Source organism: Poeciliopsis prolifica, unplaced genomic scaffold, assembly GCF_027474105.1.
Source record: "Poeciliopsis prolifica strain line A6 unplaced genomic scaffold, Auburn_PproV2 SCAFFOLD105, whole genome shotgun sequence".
Taxonomy (NCBI): domain Eukaryota; kingdom Metazoa; phylum Chordata; class Actinopteri; order Cyprinodontiformes; family Poeciliidae; genus Poeciliopsis; species Poeciliopsis prolifica.
In genome coordinates, this window is record NW_026562480.1 from 432,202 (window position 1) to 458,834 (window position 26,633).

At 37.2% G+C, this 26,633-nt stretch overlaps 2 protein-coding genes across 3 annotated transcripts in view; both read right to left on the minus strand.

Annotated features, from left to right (window-relative positions):
- med30 (mediator complex subunit 30) overlaps nt 1–14,200 on the minus strand; it is a 44,966-nt gene extending 30,766 nt beyond the window's left edge. The window contains exons 1-4 of the mRNA XM_055023715.1: nt 14,108–14,200; nt 13,430–13,751; nt 10,119–10,277; nt 3,344–3,451 (exon numbers count right to left, since the gene is read on the minus strand). Coding sequence (XP_054879690.1) covers nt 3,344–3,451; nt 10,119–10,277; nt 13,430–13,654 — 492 coding nt within the window. The 5' untranslated portion in view covers nt 13,655–13,751; nt 14,108–14,200. The remainder of the gene's footprint in view (nt 1–3,343; nt 3,452–10,118; nt 10,278–13,429; nt 13,752–14,107) is intronic.
- Nucleotides 14,201–16,780: 2,580 nt separating this feature from the next.
- On the minus strand, nt 16,781–24,906 carry LOC129354193 (proton-coupled zinc antiporter SLC30A8-like). 2 transcript variants are annotated; one of them, XM_055023719.1, is made up of 9 exons: nt 24,873–24,906; nt 21,331–21,491; nt 20,862–21,008; nt 19,933–20,086; nt 19,650–19,813; nt 19,456–19,574; nt 17,907–18,012; nt 17,690–17,824; nt 16,781–17,129 (listed from the first exon to the last, which is right to left on the minus strand). In XM_055023719.1, exons 2-9 carry the CDS (start codon nt 21,347–21,349, stop codon nt 16,984–16,986), a joined length of 990 nt encoding a protein of 329 aa, XP_054879694.1. In that variant the 5' UTR covers nt 21,350–21,491; nt 24,873–24,906; the 3' UTR covers nt 16,781–16,983. The 2 variants fall into 2 exon arrangements, with proteins under 2 accessions (XP_054879694.1, XP_054879693.1); XM_055023718.1 differs by lacking the exon at nt 24,873–24,906 and adding an exon at nt 22,509–22,818.
- Nucleotides 24,907–26,633: the final 1,727 nt, after the last annotated feature.

The window sequence follows — 26,633 nt, forward strand, 5'->3', positions numbered from 1 at the left end:
TTTATGTATTTCACAAATCTCTTTTTATTTTACTCCCAGAAAGAATTTCTTCACTGATTCATTTTAAGAGGCCAAGAGTTTTCAATCTTTTTAAAATAACGACAAAAGTTTGCAGTGCGGTCCAAAAAGAAGAGAAAAACTGCTATAGGACAAAGAAGCAGTATGTGTCCTAAAAATCTACATACAGAAAACAAAGTTTATAAGACATGGCTTAGAAACGCCAGGTCTTTAGCCGAGAACCATAATACCGTTTTTCCTCTGTCAAACCATGCTGTTATTTTTAATTGATTCAACTAAAGAAATGAGAACAATTGGGTCGTTGTCACAGGCTGCTAGTAACTAAGAGACTAAATATCCAATTTAAAATTGGTTCTTTGCCAAGTTGTCTGTTATTTCAAGACTACCTTGAGTTTAAAAGCCTTTTTATGCCAGAATCAGTCACAGATTGATGTGAAGTGGCTTATTCCTTTAAAAATTCACATAATACCGCATAAAAAAGTAAAGAGGCAGACAATTTTCAAGAAGACGTTCTGGAAACCTTAGAGAATCCCACAAGAAGGAACATGTCTCAATTTATTTCCACTAAAATTAAAGCCCACAGAAGACCACTAGGATGAATCTAAATTGTCTTTCCATAATAAATTAATGTAAATTAATGCAGAAAAAGTCAATTATAGAAGTTGAAGACAGCCAATGTTAATAAAATCCATTCCCACAATACCTCAGTCATTAATTAAAAGTGAACTAGACTAATATTTAGGGGCGGCTCAAAGGTTACCGCACTAATCAATAAGTCCATGAATTCAGTTAAACTCAAAAGAACTGAATAATATTTTCTCTGTCTACAAGACCTCTCTTCTTTTGACTCTTTCATTAACTTGCAAGAGCCCATGTCAGTCATTATAACATCTTTTTCTGCGCCAAGATTCACCTTGTTTGTCTGCATCGTTCGACTCCCAGGACATTTCAGCGCTGACTGACACACGATGTCAGTTTGAAGAAAAGCTCCCAGCACAGCGCTTCACAGTCTTACAACGCCGCTTCTCTATTAGAGTCGAGAAAAAGCATTTCTGACAGTAAATAAAGCTGAAAAAGCTTTTACGTCTGTTTGATGTCTGACACATGAAAACTGCTCAAAAATGAACACCATAGTCGGAAGAAATGGAGGAGAAAAATCCAGTTTCTGCTGCTGTCTTATTAATATTTAAAACGCAGCTGGCTATGATTTCCTTCCTAGGCTCTGAAAAGACATCAGGGTAAAAACGAGTGAAAGATTTGGAAGTATACGTTCCTGTGAAAAATAATTTATTCCCCATGTTACAAATATTTCAGCTAGTAATAACGTAAATTTTGCCGGTTCCTTTAGAAATTAGGTTATGACAAGAATATTAGCTACCATAACTATGCAGATGATACACAGCTCTACATTACCAGGTGACTCTGAACCCATCCAAGCATCAAACAGATGAGAAGCGAACAGATTAGAACAAATAAATGTGTGGATGTGCCAAAATTTTCTCCAGCAGAAACAAAACTGAAGTTATTTATTTTTGGACTTAAAGAGGAACAATCTAAAGTCAATGCACAGCTTCAGTTATTACAACTAAAAAATAGCGATCAGACTAAAAACCTGGGAGTAGTGATGGACTTGGATCTGAACCTTCAGAACCACTTAAAGACAGTTACAAAGTCGGCCTTCTATCACCTGAAGAACATCTCCAGGATTAGAGGATTAATGTCTTGGCCAGATCTAGAGAAACTTCTCCATGCATTTATCTTTAGTGAAACTGCAACAAAAAGAAAAATCTAGGACGACTATAAAATACTGTTGTTAGTTTATAGATCACTGAATGGCTTAGCACCACAACACATTAAAGATCTGCTGTTCCAGACCTGGCAAGTCTTCTAGTTTCAGAAAACATGGAGAAGCAGCAGTTAATTTTTATGCTCCACTAATCTGAACTAAATGCCCAGAAAACTGCAAAACAGCTGAAACATTGAACTCATTAAAATCACAACTAAAAACCCACCGGTAGTTGCTTTAATTAGTAGTAAATGAGAGATGGATCAACTTATTTGATGTGTATTGGTGATTTTGAGAGAGGCTTTTGACAACATGTAACGTCTGTAGCTTGTTTCACAATTGCCAACTTTATAATGTTTTTACAATGCAAAACAATTTGAACAAAAGCTTCCTAAGACAATTAATTAAATTCAAAAATACTCCCTTGACCTTGGAAGGAAAAATAAATGCAGTTCTAACTCACACTACACAATTTCCTTCCAAAAAAAATGGCCTACTCAAAGTCTAGACATGTGCAAACAGCTAATATGTGAGCTGGCATCACTTGTCACCATTTCAGAGCAATTTCTTTTTGGAATATGTTGCCATTTGAAATCACATTAATGGCTGTTAACATCTGTAAAAGAGATTGAATTAATATTTAATTAATGCAATGGCTGAATTTATATTTATTTGTTTTATCTTTTTTTATTTTTAATTTAGTTTGTATATTGCTGGAATAGTTTGTGAGCAATGTATTTTGTTGTGTTTTTTGTAACGGCTGATTTGTAATTTATTTAACTTCAGTTGAGTTTTATGAAATGCCATTATGTCGTTTTATAATGTCGATAAGAGGTGATTTAATTTGGAATGCTTGGTGTGGACTCCTGGGAGAATAGTCTCCTTAAATCCTTCAGTAAACACATAAATAAACAGTTTCCTTCTCTGCAGTGTCTAGGAGTGAGGGACGAAAGCAGTTTGTGTGAAAAGGACAATTAGAAAACCCCAACAGAGGATTTGCTTTAAGTTTTAACCGCCACAGAGAAGCCGGGCTCCGTCTCTTGCAGCAGGAGGAAAAAAACCTAATCAGGTTTAATGTTGTTCTGGATTATGAATGCAAACCACAAGCCCAGGTGCGACCACCTGCACAGCAACGAAATGCACAGACAGCTGAGAGTCGCTGAAATTCTCAAAAGAAATAAATTCCCTATTAGCATTTAATAGCATTTCCCTGTAGCCTCCAAACCTCATTTAAATACACAAACTCTATCAGCAGATAATAAAGTTAACCAAGCGTAGCCCCTTAATTCTGCTGCACGTTATCCAAACAACAGCAAGTCGGCCTTTAAGACATCAAATCAATGCTAATGTTTCACACTACCTGCCTGGAAGAAATTTCATGCTTAATTTCCATTTGTAATCTAGAAGATAATGTGGAAACTTTACTTAATTTTTTTCCCCCTGTAATTACTGTTCACACATTATCTTGTGTTAGCACTGACTGGAAACCCAACCCGTAACACAAACACGGCTGTGCTACCACGATAGAGAACATAATACCTTGTTGACTTCCAGGATTTCTCTCCTCTCCTCGCTGGTGAGGTGGCTCTGCCCGCCAGATCGGTCCTCATGTTTGGAGCCGTCGTCCTCCACAAAGGGTATCAGTTGCTGGTAAGGAGAGAGCAAACAAAAGTGTGGCTTTACTTTATTACTTTATTGGAAGCAAAGCAACTGCACTGATGAAGATAAAGCTGCACCATTACACGGTAAATATGATGCCAAATTTTTGGTACTTCCATTAACTGCTTCTAAAAACAACCCAAGCACTTAAAAAACAAACAAACAAAAAAAGCACATCCTGCTGGTATTTTTGGCAATAAATTTACAATTTTTGGTGTCTGGAAAATGAACCTTTTCAAAAACCATCAGAATGCAGCGTCACTGCCCGTTACCTAGCAACCCCAGCGGAGTTCCGCCTATCACCTGGCAACCAAAGCGTACCTCGAGCAAGTTTGGTCAGCTGGTTTTACCACTTTATGTGCATTACAATGGCTGCTGGAAAAGACGAGTGTTTTGTTGTTGACTTATCATCCAGCAACCACTTACTGTAATCTTGATGATTGTGTAGGAGCCTCTACTTCTGCTTTTCCAAGATATTAAGTCATATAGTTACCCGTCTGCAGCCATTTTCACATGTAAGTGTAAACTTTGAGTTAGGGGGCGTGGCCAGCAGCAGGTTATTCGGATTTAAAGTGACAAGAGGCCCTAAAATGGCTCAGTCTGTAAGAAACTCAAAAAACAGACTACATCTCATTATTTAAGAATTATTCTGTGCAAAATGTTTTTTATAAACCATAGATTTATGCATTACATGTCACCTTTACGGTTTCATATTTATTGCAATAAAATCTGGTTTTAGAATATCTGGATTTAATCCAAGAATTCAGCATTTTCTTATTATTCTTTCTCGAATAATAAAACAGACTGAGCATTTCATTCTCATGTAAAGTTTAGATTAACATGTGCTCTCATCTCACTCTCAGATACACTGCATGACCTATCAGCTGTCTTCTACTCTGGTCTCCATGAAGCAACAGAAAAAAGGGGGATTGAGTGTGAGCTCTCCAGCTCCGGCGGTCTGATTCGCCTCTCTGTGAGAGAAGGAGACAGCGAGTGAGAGATTAATTCATTTTTAAACGCTCTGTGTGCTTGACCTTGTCTGCTTGACACCACCAAGAGGATGATGTGCAAGAGATTTCAGGCGATGGCAGCATTCTGAGGAGCCGCCTGCTTTCTGACGTCATACTGCCCCCTGGTGGTAAGCAGAGAAGCAGAGAAGCAAGTTTGCTGCACTTTTTTAAAAGCTAGATTGTGCAAACTAAAACTAGGCAACTAAATGCCTAATTATATCTTCTTGTAAGGGGAAATCATACTGGTTTATGCACACCCTAGATGGCTCCAGGAGGGATTTTACCTACACTCATTATGTACATGAATATCATCATTTGGTGTTTTCTTTCGCTTCTTTTCTTGGGTAGATTATACAGATGACGTCAATGAATTATAAAAACAGGCTGTACATGTCTGGATTTATGTGGATTTTCTGTAATTACACAGGCTAAAATTTAATATTTGACAAAACAATCCTTAGCAATTTGCAGAAAAACACATTTTGCTTCTGGCATCATCTAGTTGAAAGTCTAACATCCAAACTAGTGAATTTAAGGCCAAACTCCAGTATTAAGGCTGAGCTGAGGCTGTCAACACTCCAGATGTTTCACACTAGCTGGCGTTAGCTTCTCTAAAACCACTTCCAATGTGAGCTTTGGTTTATTTCTGTTGGAACATCCAGAGTTGTCAAAGTTAAACATCTGGCTGAACGTAAAAACTTTGGAGGCAGTCGTTTTTCATTATTCCATCCACTTTGTGCCACCATGTTTGACGATTGGTACGATTTGATGCTTCAAGTATTATTGCAGTAATTGTGCCAAATCAGCTCAGTCTTTGTTCTCTACAGTTCTAAGAATAGGAACCAGAACTTGTATTCAGTCTGGATCCAAATCAAGGAGAACTTTGTAAAAATATGTTAATAATCCAGAGGATTGTATTTGTTTTCATTTGGTGCCTCTGATACTAAATGGTTTAGAACCAAACGTTTACTTCAAGTGAATAATTTACGACCTTTTTCCATCAAAGACAATGATTCAAAATTTATCTGAGTTTAAATGTAACCTTTAGACCATTTTAATCAAACCAAAGATCATTTTTGGGGGAGAATTTCTAAGCAATATTCAGAGGGGAACGTTGGTGTTGCTTCTTTACTAAACCTTCCCCTTATTTCTTCTTACAGGCCTTTAAGATGAATTCACAGCAGGCATGTTTAGTCCAGTTTAACCAAATTCTGGTTTGTTTGTTGAGACAGTTCAGTTTTCTTGTGAATCAAACTGATACGGACAAAGAAAGCAAACTTTGGTCCGCCTAAAAACATCAGTCTTAGTTCAGCTGAAGTGAACTGTGGTGCAGCTCCAAAAGTCAAACGTGGATTATAGCACAGGGTATTCTGGGTAAATACAAATAAAACAAACGCACGGCTAGCGGAAGAAATGACCCTCGGTATTTTACCAAAGACAAGAGAAATCCTACCAACCACTAAAATCTGACAGTCCTCCATTTTTTGTTTACGTTTTGCAAAAAAGGAAGTTGCGTTAGTTTGTTCTTCAGAGGTTTTCGTGTTGTTTCCTTCACTGATTCATGGTGTAGCGCCACCACAACCAGCAGGTTGTAGAAAGCAACAACAACTGGTTATGGTGTAATTGTATGAGTATAAGGACTATAAGTTGTTTTTGTTTAGAGACACTCCAGTAAAATAAAACTTGTGCATGTATAAATATATTTAAATTACTGACTGGATTGGTATGAAACAAGCTTAGTCTGTACAAGAAAAAGCAAAAATCTTCCTGAAGGAACAAAGTTGCTGTTGGCAAAAACAAAGTTGAGCAAACACAATGGAGTCTCTCCAAAACTCAGACATTCATAGCAGACAAGATGATAAACACAGATAAGGTTGGAGAACCTCCAAAACTATTTTGGATAACTTTTCTATAAATAGCCCAAAGTCTTTGGTTAATTTCAGTTCAGCCTGAAGCTGTGCAGCTGCTTGAACCACATGGTGACTGAAGCCATCAAACTAATAACCAGAGCAAGAGTGAAACAAGCTAAACAAGAAACCTGGAGTGACGGCAAAAAGAAAAGTTTCCATAATTCAAGCACTTTTCAAGGTAGGTTTTTCAAAAAGCAGTACAAATGAAGTAAAAGAAAGACAATTTATTACTAATGTCTTATATTAGTATTCTGTGTTCTACAGCAGTAATAAAATAAACTAAAATAAAACAAAATTTTATGTTTCTCACACACCTTATACACCTGACTGGTTCTTGTCAAGTTTTCTCACATTTAGCAAACAGAAATAATTTTGGTATTTCTAACTAACCTAAAACAAGATAAATTTGGTCTCATCTAACTTCAGATAGAAAGAAGAAAAAGTATCTGTGTGTTTAAATTATCTTGTTTCAACTGTAAATACTGTTTTCCACATTTATGCTTTTAGTCGAACAATAAATTGCTAATTATTGCAAAACTGCGCTGTTTGATTATTAAGCGCTTTTCAGGACAAAATTTTGAAAACATCTAATTGAAATTAAAAGATTTCCAAGAACCCTGAAAAGGTCAAAGTGAAATATTTAAATCTAAACTGAAGAAAAAGGTGGAACATTTCACCCATTTGGGTTTAAAAAGCACCAATAAAGGATCAATAAAGGAAAACTTTCACCCCTGAGAGTTTTCTGGAAAAATTCCCAATCTAAGCTGTGATCTTAGAACAAGAACAAAACTGACATTGTGTTGGACATTAAACCAAACTATAAGCTGCATCCCAGAAGGAAAACAGTAACGTTTTTTTATCAGATCATTTAAGAGGAAAACCGATCCGCATATCGAATCCTGAGGGTAGAGGGTCGACTCTGGCAAAGGAGCAGGAAGGAAATAAAATGTGCTGAGTCCAGCTGGGGGAAGATGGATGCAGAGTGCACAGTGCATGTGAGTCAGAGTAAATGTATGTGCCTGTGTGAGTCATAACCCCGGCCTCCTCGGCAGAAAGATGGATGTGGTTTCCAGCCTGACAGAGAGGAATGAGCTAATGAAGTTCTCCAGGTTGCCTCGGTGAGACAAGAGGAAAAGGGCAGAAGCAGAAAAAAGCGGAAACAGGAGAAAAAAGAAAACAAGTAATAAGAAAATAACGGGGTGAGCGGATAAGGAGAGAGGGAAATGAAACAGCTTGACTGTTCGCTGCAGGAAATGACAAGAGCAGCGGTGAACTTCAGCAAGAGTGAAACAGAAGAAAAGGAGAATTTGGTGCCTTGCAGAAAAATTTATGCTCCCTAAGCTTTTTCCATCCAATAGCCACAGACTTAAATGTGTTTTATTTAAACTTTATGTGACAGTGAATAACTGTGAAGCAGAAGGGAAAAGTAAAATCATGCACATCATTAATTTGATAGAGTCCACATGTATTTACTTAAATGACAATAACACATGTTATTGGACGATAAATTAGTTATTGCGATAAACAATAATATTGTCACTTTGAGACCATTTTTAAGTAAAATAAAGATCAATAAACTTTAAATTGTCACACATATTTAATCCTGGAACTGGAAGGTTTTTTAAATATCCAAAATAAATAAACAAAACCACAGATAAACCAAGTACAATAAATTATATGGTCTCTGGAAACAAAACTGTCTTTAAAAAAGAAAATGGCTTAATTGAGACCAAAACACCAGACTGAAGAGTTTTGTCATCCAGTTTTTGGTAGAAAAAGGAAAACAATAAATTATTCAAATAGAAATAATTGAGTTTGCTTTAATTTATCATGTGATTGATTTATTGTTTATTGTGACATTCAATCTCGTTTGAATCCATCAATTCTGGTTTTCTAGAAAACTTCATGATTTATGTTTGGACACATGTTTGGACATGTGTCCAAACATGTGGGGATAGGACCCAAAATGGTCAAGTTGTAAGTAGTCAAAGGACACAAAGATTATTAAAATATTTTAACGTTAACATTTTTTGTTTTTAAAGTAAATCCTTCTGTAAATTTGTACCTTAATGAAACAACATACAGTTGAAACTGTAAGTTTTCAACTGTAGGTTGAAATACATGCAGTTGTTTTTTTATGTCTTAAAAACAAGTTTTTATGACATAAACACATGTTGCTGCCTTGTTGCTGAAATGTGCTAGACAAATAAAATTTGACTTGATTTTATATTTCTATTTTAACAAAAGAAAGTTTGCTTCTTGTTTGTGGAAAAATGGTAAATCATTTGGAGGTTTTATTTGCAAAAATTACAATGGAAGCAAAAAGAAGAACAATTTCTGCTTCAATTTGTGGAAGGTTTTTTATTTATTTTTTTTAAGTGTTTTGCCTCAGGGAATCTGAATAAACTGCCTGGAATGCTGAACCAAATTTGTGGTCTAAAGCCATACATAATTACTCAAAAATTATGGGTTTTTTTTCTAAATCAGTCAAATAAAGAATGGCATACATATGGAGTCAGTCCTATTTAATTTTATCCCCTTAAATTGCACTGCTTTGCACATCTGTTGGTTGAAACCTTTGCCAATTCTGTATTTAAGAACATTGAAGTTTGTAGTTTCCATGTGATGAAAAAGTTCAAAACGTGTAACATGTCCAAGAAACTGTAAAAATAACTGGCCTGCAGAAAAAGGAGAAAAAGAGCTAAAATTGAACAGAAAAAGGAAAAAAGGTCAACTAATCACGTAAAGATGGAGAAAGTCGGGGGAAAAGCTGCAGCTAACGCCAGCTGGAGAGGCAAGGAGCCTGATGTGTGCACTCAGTCCAGCTGTTCATTAAACAGGTCTGCTGCTAATTAGGCTGCTATGAGGTCACACCGCTCGAGTCATTGATTCCACTTCCTGTTTCAGGCAGCCAATAGCGAGCTGCTGTCAGGCTGGCACCTGAATTTTCCCCAGGATGATAAACGACGCAGCCGCTGGGCCAAAATCAACAACTCTCAGCCCCAGACAAACACGGTGAGCTAAGTTATTGGCTGGTCAGCGCCGCTCCGGGTCTCCAGGGGAAATGAATACACATTTAAATAAAGGTGGAGGAAGAAGGTGAAGGTCAGGCGGCAACAGCAAGAGGAAAATGTCGCCCTCATCGCAGATTTTGATTTAGAGGTGGAAAAACAAACCCCTGTTCAGATATTATTCAACACAAGGTTGGCATTAAACACAAATTTGTTCCAATTTAAGACCTGTCTCCTCCCACATCCTCCATTTTCCCCAGTGGGAGTCTGGAGAGGAGGATTAGCTCTGAGGCAATCTTTAGAGATCGGGATGTGACTGCAAATCCAATCAAAAAGCAGCGGAAAGCCGCGCTGCAGCGCTGCATGCCGCACTGCATATGTGAAGAGCAATCGGCGACTCTAAGAGAAAGACTGGGAGTTTGATTTCACATGTACCAAAAGCAAACAAACCTGCGTGTAGACCAGAACTGAAACAATTAAATGTGATTAATTGATCGTTGAAATAATCATCAACTAATTTAGTAACCGATTAATCGTTAATTGCCCCATACAAACTGTAAAGAAATGCCGTTTGCAGAAACAAAAATGAAGTGAGATTTAAACTAATCTTGTGTTTTAGGGGAATAAATTATACCTGAATTATAGAGGGTCAAATTTACATATTTTAAATGAAACTGTATTAAATGTAGTAAGTCAATCTGTTGATATTGACAGAACCTCTGACCTCTGGGGGGATGGGGTCCAGCCCGGAGCAGTTCTCGTTGCATTTGTCATAGACCAGCCGCAGCTTGCGAAAGAGAACGGAAAGCATCCGCAGATGCTCCTGAAGTTTCCCCAGCCGGTCCTGGTGGGTGTTGGGGTGATACGTCACTCCGTTGGGTAGCTAAGAAGGAGAAGAGACAGACCTGGTTCATTTATCTGTGCTAAAGGATAATTTAAGGCAAAAGTGTTGAACTCTGATTTATTTTAATCCCATAATACCTGAATTTATATCCAATTCTACAAAAAAAATACTTGTTTTTGCTATCAGGTGTTAAAGAGTATAAATTTAAATATTGCGCCTAAAATTTGTGTAAATTTAGGTATGATGCTAATTAGATCCACTAGGCACATAAGGAATGAAACAGATTTTTCAATCTCAGTTTGATTGTTTTTATTGATATTCTCAAACAAGACTTTGAAATTGAGGAAAAATATAATTCTGTATTTTACATGCAGCCAAATTTATTTGCTGCAAAATCCAATGAGATATAACCCTCTTTTTTGTGATATGAAATCAGTTTTGCAAATTCAATTTTAACACATTTTTGTACATTTATTGGTGTTTATACTGTAGTGTTTTAAATATACTTCACTGCTTTTATCTCATCTGAAGTAAGCATAAAAAATAAACATCGCATTACGGTATGTACTTGTGTAAATAATTATTTATATAATTATTCTATAATCTGAATTAATCTTTTGATTCAAAGTTGCACAATAAAAATAAATGCACAGAATTTAGTTTTTACAATATTACTTGCTGGTATTCCATTCCCTAGTTTCCTACTGTCACTAAAAAGCCTCAAACCCAAAATTACAAATCCCTATGACTTTTGGTTACATGTTGTCTATTTTGATATATAAGTAGAAGACATTAGTAAGCCTAAATATAATTTTTTATTGCAGAATCTTGCACAGGGTTAAGATTATTTAATGATTTTAACTCGATGCAGTCGGCCTAATTCACATTTACTTCCATGAACCATGTGTAGCTCATGTTGATCACTCCATTGGCATCAAATCACTTCTAATATTAATCTTAGAATATATATCAATCAACATTTGTAGCATTCATACACCAGCCTGGTTGCATTCATAAAATAAGATGCATGAAGCTAATTAGCTTAGCTACCATCTGAGGGGTTAAGCATCCAACATATTTTAAAATAAACAACAGAAAAAGTTGTAATTTAATTAGAGAGCTCTGATTTTCTGGAGCAAAGTTAACTTGCTTATTTAACGCAGCTTCACAGAAAATGTTCCTTTTACAAGATTAAATCCCAATTCAGCATCATCAAAACAATGTCTTCCACCACGGCTGGATGTTTTCTTGTTTTTTTCAGGATTACTGGCATTAAACTACAATGGGTGTTAAAAGCAACAATGCATTCTTTCATTGAGAGGATCAACAAGCCTCTGAGGCACCAATGTCTGATTATAAACATCCTACATAACATGAACAAGCCTGCCTGCGGGGCGAACAAGGAGACAGAGAAATAGAGACGAGACGGGAATAGAGAGAGCGGAGGAGAGAGGATACAGGAAGAATTTTTATTAGTAAGACAGTCTGATCTAAAGAAACAAGTCACAACAATGTTGTTTGTGAATTCTGCTGAGCAAGAAGAATGCTTGTTTGGCTCTGATGGAAACATGCAGCAGGAAGAGCGTCTTGGAGGACGACGGAGACGTTCAAGTTGACCTCGACTTTCAGGAAACTGAATGTGGATTCAGGGAAAACTGAGCAACAACCAAATAACTCAAAATAATCCAGCGAAGATTAAATTTAGACATCAGTGTGACCTCAGAGAAAAGGATGACGACTATTCTTGTAATCAGAGATGGGAGTAACTAGTTACATTTACTGGAGTAACATTTTTTGGAAAAAATTTGCTTATTGACTTCAATGAAGAGCAAAAATGTATTAAATAAATCTAAAGTTTATGTTAAAGTGAGACTTCTTGTTTGTACACAAGCTTTGTTATTCAGATGTTTTTTTTTATCTACTACAGATCAATAAGAGACAATAAACACTATATATTATGTGTTAATGACATTTTAAAAGTAAATCTAATTTTTTGATCAGCTACTCTTTATGTCACCTTTGTTTCAAATACTTTTTACTTTTTCTTGAGTAAAAAGAAGTTCAAGTAGTGCTACTCTTACTTGAGTAGCTACTCTACCTATTTCCAACTGTAAAGAAAATAAGCCGTTAGCAAAAAACGTCAAGAAATAAATTCTGTAAAGACGTAATTTATTCTTCAGAGCCCCTCTAATTGTTTTGATATTATAATTAAAACTGTTTTCAGCTCCATCTTCATGGGCGAAGAAGTGGTGGTGGTTGAGGAGAATGAATATGTTGGTGTTCACCTGTAAAACGGCTGAATTGAAGGGACAGAGGAGGCAAAGCTGAAAGTTTCTTTGATCCTTCAGTGTTTACGACCAGATGTTACACAGAACCTGATCTGTTCTGGGACATCTTTGGAAGATCTGGAGTTGGTGAAAAGAGATTCTTCATAAAAATTTGATTTTATGAAGCGTATGCTTCATGAGTCTGCGTTAGAACAACCATGTCTTCAGTCAGAGGCTTCTCTAGAGCTGTTGTAACAGAGACCGCTACAGGAGAATCTTCCTGATCACAACCATCAGCATCAGAACCTTGTGAAGTACAAATAACAGTAACATTTAGTAATTATGCCAGAGTAGTGATTATTACTATTATTGTTGTGTCAAATGAATTGGCTTTTTGAATGCCTAAACATATACAAATAAACCGTGGCGGATACGTCAGGCCTGTGTGATAATTACATATTATAAGTCCAGGAACAGTGATGGTTGGACGAACAGAACTTTCAAATAACAGCATTTTTTTTCTCTAAGTTTTTCATGTAACTCCATTATCTCCATGATGATAAAGTGGAAGATACTTAAAATATTTTAAACTAGGGATCTTCTAATGTACCAAAGGTGACTAATTTATCACAAGTTCTGCTTTATTCCTGTATTTAAAAAAAGCACATTCATTTTGGGGTCGCACTAAGCCAAGTTGTCATCATTTGTCAGAGTGAAATGTGCTTTTATTTAGGCAGAAACACTGGACAAATTTTACAGAACATCTAATCCATAAAGTTTTTACATATGTTGCACAATTTCATGTCATAGTGACGTACATGGACTAAAGTTCAAAATAACATCTCTACTAACTTATAGAAGCTCTGAATCCTTGAAAGCAAATTAGAAAAAAAAAGAGTGACTCATGATCAGGTAGAAACAGACCTGCATGTTCCTGAGAAGCTGAAAGATCTCCATCGTCCTGAGGACGATGTCTTGGACGGTCTCCTGGCCGATGCGACACAGTGAGGAAGTGTTGACATCTCTGGCAGCCTGGCTCTGCTGCTGCTGCAGCTGCTGCAGCTGCTGCTGCTGCTGCTGCTGCTGCAGCTGCTGCTGGGGTGGAGGAGGCTGACCAACGAAAGGAGGCACTAGAGGAGGGGTTGTCATGGAGACGGCAGGTCAGGATGCTGAAGGAGGAGCAGCAAGTGTGGGTCCGGGTGGAGTCTCCTTGAAGGCTGATCTACATCAGCACACCTTTACATTCCTTCAATAAAAGAAAAACTGAATCCATGTTACTGGTTTAATGGGAAACAGAGAATATTTCACATCACTATGATTAAAATACAAGCAACTCTACAAGTTTAACAGACGTTACACACACTGATCGTTACAGTACGAGTCAGACATTACATGTTAAACAAGTTTTACGTTAGTTAATAGCTTTAAAATGCTTTTGTGGACTTTCAACAGCCCCTTGTCAAAATAAGTAACGGAAAGAAATTGTTGCTTAAGCTAACTCAAACCATACAACTTCATCTTTGTTTTCTTTACTGTGACCATAAACGCAGCATTGTACTGAATATTGATTTTATCAGCTAATTAAACGACAGGTCATGTTACCTTTGAGATGGTAATTTTTCTCTTTCGTTGACATTTTAAGCCCTGCAACAGCAAACAAGCTTCTCTTGGGCACAGCTGCTGCTAACTGTATCTTAGTATCGCGAGAATACGTCGTTCCAGAAATCACGCAGTAAATTCCATAATAGGTGCGCCGCTGTTTTCCTTCTTCTTCTTGATCTCTTTCTTCATTTTCTTTCTGGTTATTTTTTCTAGATTTAGTTATCATATACAGTATTATTCTCTAATAATGATGATAGATTCCACAGTTTTTCCCTGTATGAGAGAAATGTCTTGTTGAAAAAGCATTGCGCACTGCACATTTGCTTCAGTTAATCTTGACGTGTCTATTAAACAGAGAAGCAGCGCCCCCAGCTGGTATGTCATTTATATAACATTAATCGCCACACATGCTCGACAACTTGGCACCAGATTCACTTTTCCATGTCTGCGACGCCGCCATATTGCGAGGGTCAACTTGTCGTTTTTCATTATTCAGTAGAGGAACTGAAACTTTTCTGCTGAAAATATTCTTTGTATAGCCAAATAAATTAATCATATTTCATTATATGAAACAGAGCCTTGAGGAACTCCACTTGTGATTTATAGTTGCCAAAATGACAAAGTAATTGAGGTTTGCTGACTAAGATCTGGAGTAATTTAGCAAAGTACAGCAGAATGCTCCAAACTTATTCAGTCTATGAATATCTGCTATGACTAGCTCTATGTTAAATGTGCTTCAGTCTTTATTTGTAAAGATTTGAAATTACTGTCAGAAATTGTCTCTTTCTGTATAAGATTTTTATTTAAAAAGAGAAAGATCTGTCTTATGGCTTGAAAAGTATCCTGTTGCAGAATTTCTATTATTAATTTAAAGTTCACCCTATAAAATCTGTCATTTGGCAAGAGTTTGTCATCAAAACCTGAACTGCTTTTTTTCCAAGAAATCAGCTTTTACTTTGTTAAAAAAAAGGTGTAAAAATAAAAATTTGCTTGTGTTGCCATGTCTTAATGAAAAAAAGCAATTGAGGTTTGACTTGAAGAAAAATACATGTTTTTCTTTCCTTCCTGAGCGATTTATCACTGCAAAGCAAAAAGATCAACTCCCTGCAGGCTGATGGTAAATTGGTAGATTTTTGATATGTTGCTGGGGTCAAACCTCAATGAGGAAAAAATGAGCATCAAAGATCTTCATCTATCGCAGTGGCAAAAATCTTATCACCTCTGCACACCTCAGACAGATACTGCGCATGAAAGAAAGCAGCTACTTTTACCTTCAGCTTCAAAACAGATAAAACTGGAAAGAGCTTCACTGAACAGCGTCAGCGGTGCTGCAGTCTGAACACCTACAATATATCCAGATAGAATAATAAAAACAGGAAACAGACTATTTTAAAGTCAAAAATAACCTGGAAATTTGCTTTACTGGTCATCACTTTCAAATAAATGGAGTAGTAATTATTAGCTTAAGGGGTATCAGCACTAAAAGGGATTATCTTTGCACTCTCTTATGCATTGCTCATGCTTTAATTAAATATGCGGATCCTCCAGGGAAATATGCTGGAATGAAGAGAGCAGTGACTTACTTTGAGGGCAGCTGCATCCAAAGTCCACTCAGCTCTTCAAAGCAAATTCACTTGAAAGAGCCGAGATTAGAGCTAAATATTCATTTAATGAGCAGTGAAATGATGCAAAGGGGCATTTACTGTACTTAAACTGTTAGAATCACTTTAATATTTCAATTTTATGCTGCAATAATTTTAGTTTTCCTCATATTTAGATGGCATGATGAACAATAAATCTGAATTTCAGTGTTGACTGAGTGGATCGAATAAAACATTTAAAGAATTTTTGTAGTTTAAGTTTTACAAATGTTAAAAAAATATTTTCTCTTTAAACCAAATGTTTAAAGTCATTTGGTTTTTCAACAGTCTTAAAACCATTTGTTTTAAGACAAATGGTCTTAAAACAAAGACCCGTGGGCCAAATCTGGCCTGTCGTAGCGATTTATGTGGCCCTGAAAAACCTAGATTAAATATTAAATGTGTTTTAATATTACTTCATGAATCAAATCAATTGAGCTTTTGTCCGTTTACTGCCAAATTATATCAATCAGTCCCTCCAGTTTCTCGTGAATTATCGTGGAAATTCACACAAAATCAACAAATCCCCCAATTTTTTTGCACTAATAATTGGGAGCTATTTGCAAATTTTTCTCAAAAATTGTCAGACTTTCTTACTTGTACTAACCACCTGCTTCAGTTTTAATTTATGTCATATTATAGACCATAATCTTTAAAGCGAGTAATAAAAAGTTGCATCTACCAACATAAATAAGCACTAATGTCCAAATATTTCTAAATTAGTACCATAAACACTTTAAATTTTATTGCAAAAAAAATAAAATAAAAAATCTAAACGTTTCCTGAAATTCTGACGGGACTTAATAGATGTTCAATATTATCAATTCATTGATACTTTAACAGTGTGTGAACAAGTTTTATCAATACATTCTGGCCCTTTAAGAGCATTAAATATATTGATTTGGCCCAAAACTATGATGATTATGCGAGCGCATACCGTGTCTTCCAAAAGTATTGTGTTCATTTGTACTCAGCACCTTGACTCAAAACATTTTTAAGTATCAGTAAGCTATAAAAGACACTCAAATTAAAATTCAGGAAGCAGAAAACAAATGAGATTTTAATATAATTTTTCTTTTGCAATAAGTCAAACTATTGTTTCTTTTACAGTTTGTGCCATCCTCATCGTCATTAAATACCCACAATTATAGGAATTGGTACAAAGTGCACGTAGAAAACAGTAACGCCAGTTTATCTGAGACAGTAAAAGAACGCCGTCCTAGTTGCTATGGGTTCCTAGTTTTTTGGGTTTTCACACAGCATACACCCAGGCTTCAGGTCGGCCTGCCGCTCCATTTGAATGGTGATGGAGTGGAAGTTATAGGAGGAGAAACACGCCTGGGTCATTTCACTCAGGACGGTCTGGGCCTCAACCGAGTCGTCTGGAGAAGCAGAAAAACACCACAAGAGTCACTTATTCTGTGTGTCACCGAAATGCTGGGAGGAGACCAATGAAGCCGAGACTTTGTTACGATAAGCACATTTTTAAATTTTATGTCAAAGGCATATTTTAGTTCGAAAATGCAAAAATGTGACAAGGTGGCCTTTTTAATACGTAGGACTGGACGATATGGCTAAAAGAAATAAAAAATTTGGTTTCACAATATAATTGTTTCTTATCAGTCAATATTGATTATTTATTCATTTTTTTGTTGTTTAAACAAACTGTTCCTCAGCAAGTTTGAGTTGCTAAAGCCTTTCTTCTGCTTATAGCTCCCAGAATGCACTGCGGTTCAGCGAAATTATTGAATATTTTATCAGATGCATCATCTATCAATACTGATGCCAATTCTAATCTGACATATGTTATTGATTTAATCTCCAGCTATGTTATTATTATGTATTGTTTTTCACCACAATGTTAAATCAAAGGCAAATTTACACATGCAGGTTTGGACAAAACACAAAACAGGCTGGGAAATAAATGACCGACTCTTCTCACCTATTGCTATGTGTGCAGAGAGAACTGCCTGATTCATGGTGAGTGCCCAGATGTGAAGGTTGTGAACTGCTTTGACTCCGTTTACAGCTAACAAATGGTCTCGCACCTCACTGTACCTCACCCCCGATGGCGTACCTGCGACACAACAAAGGCGAAACTGAGAGAAAGTTATCTAAATCTATGATAATATATACCAAAGGGGTAGTGATGGCCTTACCCTCCATTAGAACGAGAAGGATGTCCCTCATGATGGTGAAGGTGGTGCAGAGGACCAGAATGGAGAACAAGAAGGTGCAGATCGGATCTGCAATTTTATATTCGGGCTGGAAGAAAGAAAATCAAAATGCATAAAATAAATAGCCAAGTAATGAAATGCTATGTTTTATTTATTTATTTTTTTTTATTAATAAATGAGGTCTCTCTTTTAAGCAGACAAGCAAATCATCTTGGTGAAATCCTTAAAAGGGTAGCTGCAAAGAAAAACCTTTTGTTTTGGACTGGAGACCACTCCAAAAGCAGGAAGTGGATCACGGCCTTTTTAGGGCATGCTACAACTTCTGCTGTGACAGTTACTCTGCAGGTTGTTGTTGCTATGCAACCAGAGACTGTGCGAGTTGCTAGGTAACGCACACGCTAGAATCTAAAACTGGCGGAAGAAACCGAATCGTTTACCAAACGCAAAAGAGAAATCCAACAGCCGCTGACGCTACTCCATCTTTTGTGTCTTCTTCTGTGGTTTTTGGTGTCGTTTCACCACAGGTGAACAGTGTCGTGTGAAAGCGAATCATCAGCCGAACTATCGGGTGTGAAAACACCTACCTGTTCAAGATCATCATTGAGTTTAAATAAAAACTTTATGAAAACTATTGAGATCATTCAAGTAGTTTTCAAAGATATAGTGTGAAGTAAAAATTATGTTATTATTTTTTTTAAGAATTTAATTTTAATTCTTTAGTTATTTAACACTAGTATTGTTCAGTCTGTTAAAACGTGTAGGTCAAGGAGTCTTTAAAGACTCAGTTAGATAGGTTTCCTTTTGACCTCTCTTTGGAAAAGTTTCAGAAGGTTGTCAGTAACTAAAATCAGGCGTCAGTGTTAACAGATAACAGGTTAGGTAATTGTAGTGAGATGGAATAAACCCCAAGGCTTAACAAATTCCTCCATTAAAATGTCACAAGCTAAGGCTACGTGCTGAGTGAACGTACAAAGTCTGATAATGTTCTTGTTATGCAAAATTGTTCCATTAGTAAACCTGATTTTTGGAAATGCACCTATTTTTGAACAAAGATGTTTATCATCTGAACAATTAACTTACCCTAAGAATGGATGTTGCATTCTCTCTACACCCTGTTAAGAGTGACTGTGCATTAACCTGTTCGACTGGCGCTGGGCCAGGGAGTGACCACATTGTGTAGAGAGTCCTATATATAGTGAGAGCTTGCAGCTCCAAATCAGAACTCATTGTAGGTACAGCTGTTGTGCTGTGGTTACTGTGTGTTCTCCGTTTGCAAACGACTGAAATAAAGATTTTGACTTTGCCATTTGCCAGAGTCTCAAGCCTGATCTGTTACTACAGATTAGATATTGTTTTTTTTCCACAATAGTAGTTTCACAATAAAACAGGAAAAACATCTCTTTTTAATAAGACTTGAGATGAGGGGAAACTTGCATATTTCTATATTTCAGACACTTTAAATATCCATTTGCAATTTCTACCACTGTGTAACAGCCATCTGCAGAAAACCCCCAAATCCAAAATAAGATACCTTGAAGAAGATGATGATGGCACTGACGAGCACGCTAACACTTTGGAGAAGGTCTCCCATCACGTGCACAAAAGCTGCTCGCACACTTGCATTCGCCTGCTGAGCCCTCTTTCCTAACGCTATAAAAATAACAAACATCCACATCACATTACGCCATTTAGTGTCTCAATGACGTTAGTGTTGTTCAATCATACCGTTTCTTGCACCGTTTTCTTCCATGTCTATGCACTCATTTGAGAAGATGTTGTTTGGGGTCTGAGTCTTTTCTTTTCCTCTCTTGGGAGTGTGACTGTGTCCGTGTGAGGCGAGTCCACCGTGACTGTGGCCGTGACCCGACTGGTGAAGGGTCAAAGCCATTCTGTTGGAAAATAAGGACCAATTTCAATCAGCGCTTTAAGAAACGCCGTTCTTCACCCTTTTAAAGAACAGTTATTGAATACTTTAGCATAAAAAGTAATATTCCTCCATTTTACTCACATAATGTTGGCCACCACTGCACAGCCTGAGGTTATGAGCATCACACGGCCCTCGATCTTGTAGTCATCATTGATGATGCGCTCCACAGCAAGATAAACCAGAACTCCTGTGACGACCCAGATGGTGAAAACGGACAGCAGAGCACCCAAGATTTCTGCATGGACAACGAAACAAATCTTTATTTTTTTTCTAGTCAGATGCTTGTTAACTAAGAATCAAGATAGATTATTAATTTGCTAAATGCTAGCTTCTTTATTGCTGTAGTTGTTTGTACTCTTGCGCTGCATTAATTAGGTCCTGGTTATGAATCCCTCAAGCTCTTTCTGTATGGAGTTTACTTTTATTCCAGGTGTATAAATGTTTTTCTACATGTCTTCTGAGGGTGGATGGAAAGTTAGCTTGTTGGCTGCATCTAGTTAATTAACTTCATGGTTATAAACTAGCTAGCTGATAATAACGAGTTAGTGGCAGTAAAGCATAATGAGTGAAAACTGCCAATAAAATGTTAAAGAAGCAGCAGCAAGCTGACTAATGAAAATAAGTAAAAAAGAAAAAAAGATTTGTGGCACTGCTTCATTAGTGCTGCATGGTCATGTTACTGCTTTGTGTGTCCTTAAAAAGGAACCTGGACAAGAAGTTAGCTGAGGTAGCTACTATCGCAATCACCCTACTGCAGGCTAGCTAGCTAGTAGTGACTGCTAGCTAGCAAAATAGCTGCTGGCTAGCCAATAAATACTATAGTAGTCATGCAACCAGCAAGGTCTATTGTTAGCATGTAGGTAATTAAATAAATGCGAGTCACAAAATTGTGTTTCCATATGAGCAAAGATTGCGTGTTGTGTTGTTGTACTAAGAATTTCAAACTAAATGTTGTTGGAAAGGGAACATTTGCCAACAGATGTCATTGGACCCGGCCTGTGACTCGGTACCTGCACGATGCCAGCCGAAGCTGAGCCTCTGAGTGGCAGGTTTAGAGGAAAGCCAGAGGGAAAACAAGCTAATGATGAAGCTGGCCAGGTCAGTCAGAAGGTGAGCCGCATCCGTCATCACCGCGAGGCTTCCTGCCACATATCCTCCTGCAAAGAGGAATGATTTCAACAATTACTAAGGGTCTGTCTGCAGTAGCGTCAATATTTTGCAACGCTAATGCTTTCAGTTGCACTTTACCTCTTTTACATGTGGTAATTGAGTATTTTGAAGAATGCAAGAAAAGCAAAGAGAAAAGACAAAAAGTGGAAATGTAATGAAAAGTTGAATAAAGAAAATGAGAACAGAGTTAAAAAGAATTAAAGGACGAAAGCTAATGGTCAAAATTAACCGGCATTGTCAAAGAATGCTGAGAAAGATTTAGAATGAAACTAATACAGCAAGAAAAGGGATTTAAAAAAAAAGACCAACCAGCAATCTCGCCGATCATGAAGAACAGACAGACGATGGAAACCACGTACAACCTCCTCCTGGCAACTTTTTTCTCCGTCTCTCGGTCCTGCTGAGCGAAGCTGTTATCGTGGCAATGCTTGAAAGTCCCATCATTCTGCAGTTCTTCATGGTTTGGCACACTGTGTATAGCAAAAAAGATTTAAATCAGAATACTATGCAGTATTGCAGAAAGTTAGGAGGTTTGAGATAAATTCATCCTCATGAAACAGAGATGGAGACGATTTCATTAAAACAACCCCAGATGTCCAGAGAAAGTCCAGCTGGTGATGGAAATGATTCTGAACCTGCAGCCACCTCTCTGCCACACTGATGAAACAAGGTTGGCTCCTCATGCAAAATATATTTTTATACACATCAACAGCTAGTTTGACAAGTTGAAAATGTTTATAATCACATGTTCACTTTAAATCCAAATCATCTGCTACTGTGACTGAAATTGAGTTTACTTACAACCATCATGCGAGTAAAGTCAACCTTTACTCAGGAAAATGGCTGCAAACAGATGTACTGTGATACAATAAAATATCTTTGAAAAGCATTAGCAGAGCCTCCTGCTCAACCAACACCTTTGCAGAAAGTGGTCTATACTTTTACCTCTTTGTAAACCTTTTCAACTTTTATTTTTCTCTTGATTCTATTTTTACTTCCTCTAACTCACATAAAGCACTTTGAGTTGCCTTTCCACTGAAAATGTGCTATATTAATAAAATGACTTCACCTGATGGTGTTTAAGCCAAGTATGTGTCAGAGGGTGAGTAATATTACCAAATCTGGTTATTGCGTTTTTATTTTTGAGAAATTTTAAAGCGTTACTGTATTCAGTATCCATACTTAGGCTTATTAGATTGACTTAATTACAGTTTTATGAGTTTGAGACAATTTTAAAGGACCAATTATGTAACTCAACATCACAGCCCTCAAATCCAAACGATAGTCATTTCTCCTAATCAAAAACGATCAAATAAATCGGTTGATCAACAAGATAATTAGATGCAGCTTTGCGCACAGATCCCACATCAGACCCGTGAGGAAAACTCAAAATCACAGTTACGAAAAAAAAAAGTCAGAAATCGCCTCTTTTTTCGGCTTTTTCCTTTTTAGAAATCACCGACATTCATTATAAAAGTTTGCCTGACCTTCCCTGGAGGCTGTGCGCTTTGCTCTGTCCTGCCAAGATGTGCCGTTTCTCTGGATCCTTGCTTTTGAACATCACTGGAGGGAAAAACTCAAATGTCCTGACACAAACTTTCACAGATCCAAATCCGCACCCGTCTGGCTGAAACTCCGATTGCAAACATTTGCACCCATTCTACATTATAATTAGTGCAAATAAGCAACGCAGCCGTGTGCAAATTGCAACTCGTCTGAAGAGGGAGAACGCCGGGTGAAGAGGCGACGTCTGCACGGTGGGAGGATGCAGAAGTTGAAAGCTTATTGCAACAAAAACGACCAGGGGAAACGCTTGTGCAACCGAGTCGACTCTTTCTTAAAGTGGAGAAACTGGTGATTGCAGCAGCGACCCAGACGGGCCGCTTCACGCAGCGCCCCGCACTCTGGGGGTTACGCAACCCGCTGGAAGTGCCGTGTGCCGCGGATTCCTCGTGCGGAATCACATGGTTCATCATGCGTGGATCCCCACACCGCAGCCAAATTTATTCCAGATTAACTCTGCGGCTGCAAGGCCTGGGCATCGTTCTGTAAAAACAGCTTTGCTGTCGCTCGGGTTTTAGTTGAGATTTTCTATTGTTTTCGCATCATCAATCAGCAGAATTATAAATAATAAACAAAAATGTGAAATATAAACATGGGATGTTATCAGAACAAGATGATTAAATCTGATTCTCAAACGAACATTTAGGTTTTGATCAGCTGGAACTGAGACTTTGATTGATTGACTGATTGATTTATTGACTCCTGGTGACCCGGATGTTGGAACACTCAGCCAAAACAAAGCAACTGCTGAGTCTCCAAGCCAGCAGGGGCCCAGAATAATTGATTTAATTTCACCACAAACCACAAATCTATTTACTTATTTGTCTATTCTGACAATAGAACAGAAGATAATAGAAATAGGAACAACTATTTCAACTAGGTTCTCTCAGATTTACACACTGGAAATAACTTACGACGTTTCAGCATAAATATCAAAATATTCTAAATTGTTTAAAAATAAAGTTTGGTCAAAGGGCAAATAGTCTTTATTGTTAAGTCTGATAACAGCTGTAATTTAATATTTTATTTTCCTTGGTTTCTTCGTCAAAAAGCCGCCTCTCATCTGAACCACAAGGGGGCGACACGGAGTCCTATTCTAAAGGAAATCTTTAAGATTTAATGTTTTCAAAATAAATGTTATTTATTGTCCCCTCAGTGAGGAAGTGTTTATTCGGCATAAACAAACTGAAATATGAAAACACAGAAAATAATAATAGAAGAAAATCTGAAACATAATCATCTTGTTCTGATAAAATTGCAGTTAATAACATGATCAGACTAAAACAAATTTGATTTTAGAAATGCTTGCTACAAATTTCTGAAATTCATCTACAAATTTCTATGGGTTTTTTTCTTGCAAATTTTCAACATTTGGAGCTCAAAAATTCTTTTTTGCTGCAAAATTTCAGAGTTTCTGTCTCAATTTTTAACCTTTGGGGCTTAGAAATTTCTAGGATTTTTCCAGAAAATGTGTTGGCTTTTTTTCTGACAAGTTTCCAACTTCCAGATCTCAGAAATGTCAAAACTTTCTCAAAATAATCTCGAAAAATCGTTTTTTTTTTTTCTGCAAATGTTGAGTTTGTAGATAGAAATCTCCATCTTTGTTTAGAAACTAATCTCAAAGTTTTTGAGTTTTTTTTTATTTTTGTCTTCACAAATTCTTGTCTTTCGGAGTTCAGAAATTTCCGTTTGTTTCCAGAAACTTTCTGATATTAACCTAAAAATTTCTAGGTTGTTTTGAAGGCAATATATGTTGGCGTAGATAATGACCCTAATACGTCACCGTACGTCACAAATCCTCATCCTTTTTAACACCATGGCACATTAACACAATTAGTCTTTTTTTATTCCATTTGAAAGTTGGCTCAGTTGCTCTTTTCTGCATCTCTAAAAGTCTAAAAATAGCTTCTGTCGCTTATTTCGGTCCGGTTCGGTCGCCAAAGCGTCCGGATCTGGGTCTGGGTTGCCCCGGTGCCATGGGAACAGTTAGTCACACACGGCTGCTTCACATTTACCTCACAAAAACAAGAGAGCCAAATGAAGAAGCCCTTCATCTGTCCCGGATGGATACACAAGGCCCGTCGTCCCCGCTATGATTAATCGTCACAGAACGAGCGGATCCGATAAAAACCGAACAATGAAACCGACGTCAGTTAGGTGACGACATTTAGCGCTTTCTCTTTAGCTAAAAAGAGACGCAGGGATCTCGTTTGGGAGAGAGGGAAAGAGATTTCCTCATAAACCGGCTGAGGGTTTCACCGGACCGGCGTGATGGACGTGGTTCTGACCAGACTGCGGGATTTCTCCTGCCGCACCTCAACCTTTCTGCGCCACTTCGCCCCGCTGAGAGAGGCGCACACGGCCGGAAGAGACGGCGGCCGGTGGGACATTGGGAGCGCACTGGCCTGGCTGCAGGCGCAGCTGGTAAGACCGGAGCTGGGCAGTAACGCGTTACATTTACTCGATTACATTTAATCCAATCGATCAATCGAGTTCAACTGGATAGCACGTTTCAGCAACAAGGAAGTCCAAAGTGCTTTGGGTCATAAAAACACAAAAATACAAAGTCATCACCAACAATTGAAACATTATTTTGCCAACATTAAAATGTTGGTTTGAGTTTGAAGTTACTTTTTTTGGAATAATGTACTTTTAGGAGTTTTTTTTTTTACTATGCTTATTTTATATGAGTAACTTTAATGTGGAGTATTGCTACTCTTACTTGAGTAAAATACCAGGATTTTCTACCCACTGAATAAATAAAAAATGTATTTTAGTCAAAAATTTTAAATTTAAAACCTGCAGTTTTTGCTAAAGTTTCATAAGTTTTTATTGAAAAGAAAATAAAAGATTTGGAAAATTTTTCTTTTGCCAGATTTTGTTATTTTTTGTTACTGATATAAATTATTATTTTCATCCAAATTTCCTCTTTAACTCTACATCTTGTTCCGTCTGACGATGTAATTTTTAAATATTCAGCAACTTTCTTATTTCATCAGTTAACCAGGGCATGAGTAGACTTTACCAAATACTTTTTACGTGAGTAATTGTATTATTAAGTATTGCACTTGAGTAAAATTTCTGGATCCTGAATAAACAAACATGTTTTAACCAAAGGTTTACACAGCTGTAGTTACAAAACTTATGAAACTTTAACAAGACCTGCAGGCGTGTCTCTGTGTCTGGTCTATTTTTGGTTAAAACATGTTCGTTTTTCAATCAGGATCCAGAAATTTCATTCAAGTACAAGTACATAATAATACAATTACTTAAGTAAAAGTAATAGTTAAAATACTTTACTTACCCAATTCTGCCATTAACACAAGTTAATGGCAGCCAAATTTTGGCTGAAAAAAAAAGACATTACAGGTGAGACAAATAAAGCAAAATTATTCAGATCAAATTACATTTTAGCCTCTAAGGAACAAGAACATTTTATCCCTGCAGCACGTCTGAACCATAAATCCGGCTTAAATGCTAATATCTTCATTTTCCTCGCAAATGAAAGGACTTTGGCACAAACAAAAAAGCCTTTCGATTGAGTCTTTTTGCTCAGCAGCTCTTTCTCTATCTCACACACACACACACACACACACATACACACACACACACACGCACGCACGCACACACACACACACACACACACACACACACAACACACACACACACACACACACACACACACACAGTGACAATGTCCAGTGTGGAAGGGACCAGCGTTTGGCATAATGAGTTGGAGCCCAGCAGGCCCCGTCTCCACTAGGAAAGTTCATGTTTCATCTGTGAGTCGTTGAGTTTCTGACAAAGGCAAAAAGACCGGCATCTTTCAGCCGGAGCGCGGACTCTCCGACTGGAGCCGTAATTAACACAGAAAAGAAACGCCGGGGTTTTTTGTTCAAGACATTCCTGAATCCTTGAAAGCAAACTTTCATTTGGTGAAGCTCGGGAAATCGCATGTTACAGTGGATGTAATTAGATGAAGAAATTAAATTTACATTTGAAAGGAGAGGTGGTTCAAACGCTGCAGTTTGCACAGAAAATCCACCAAT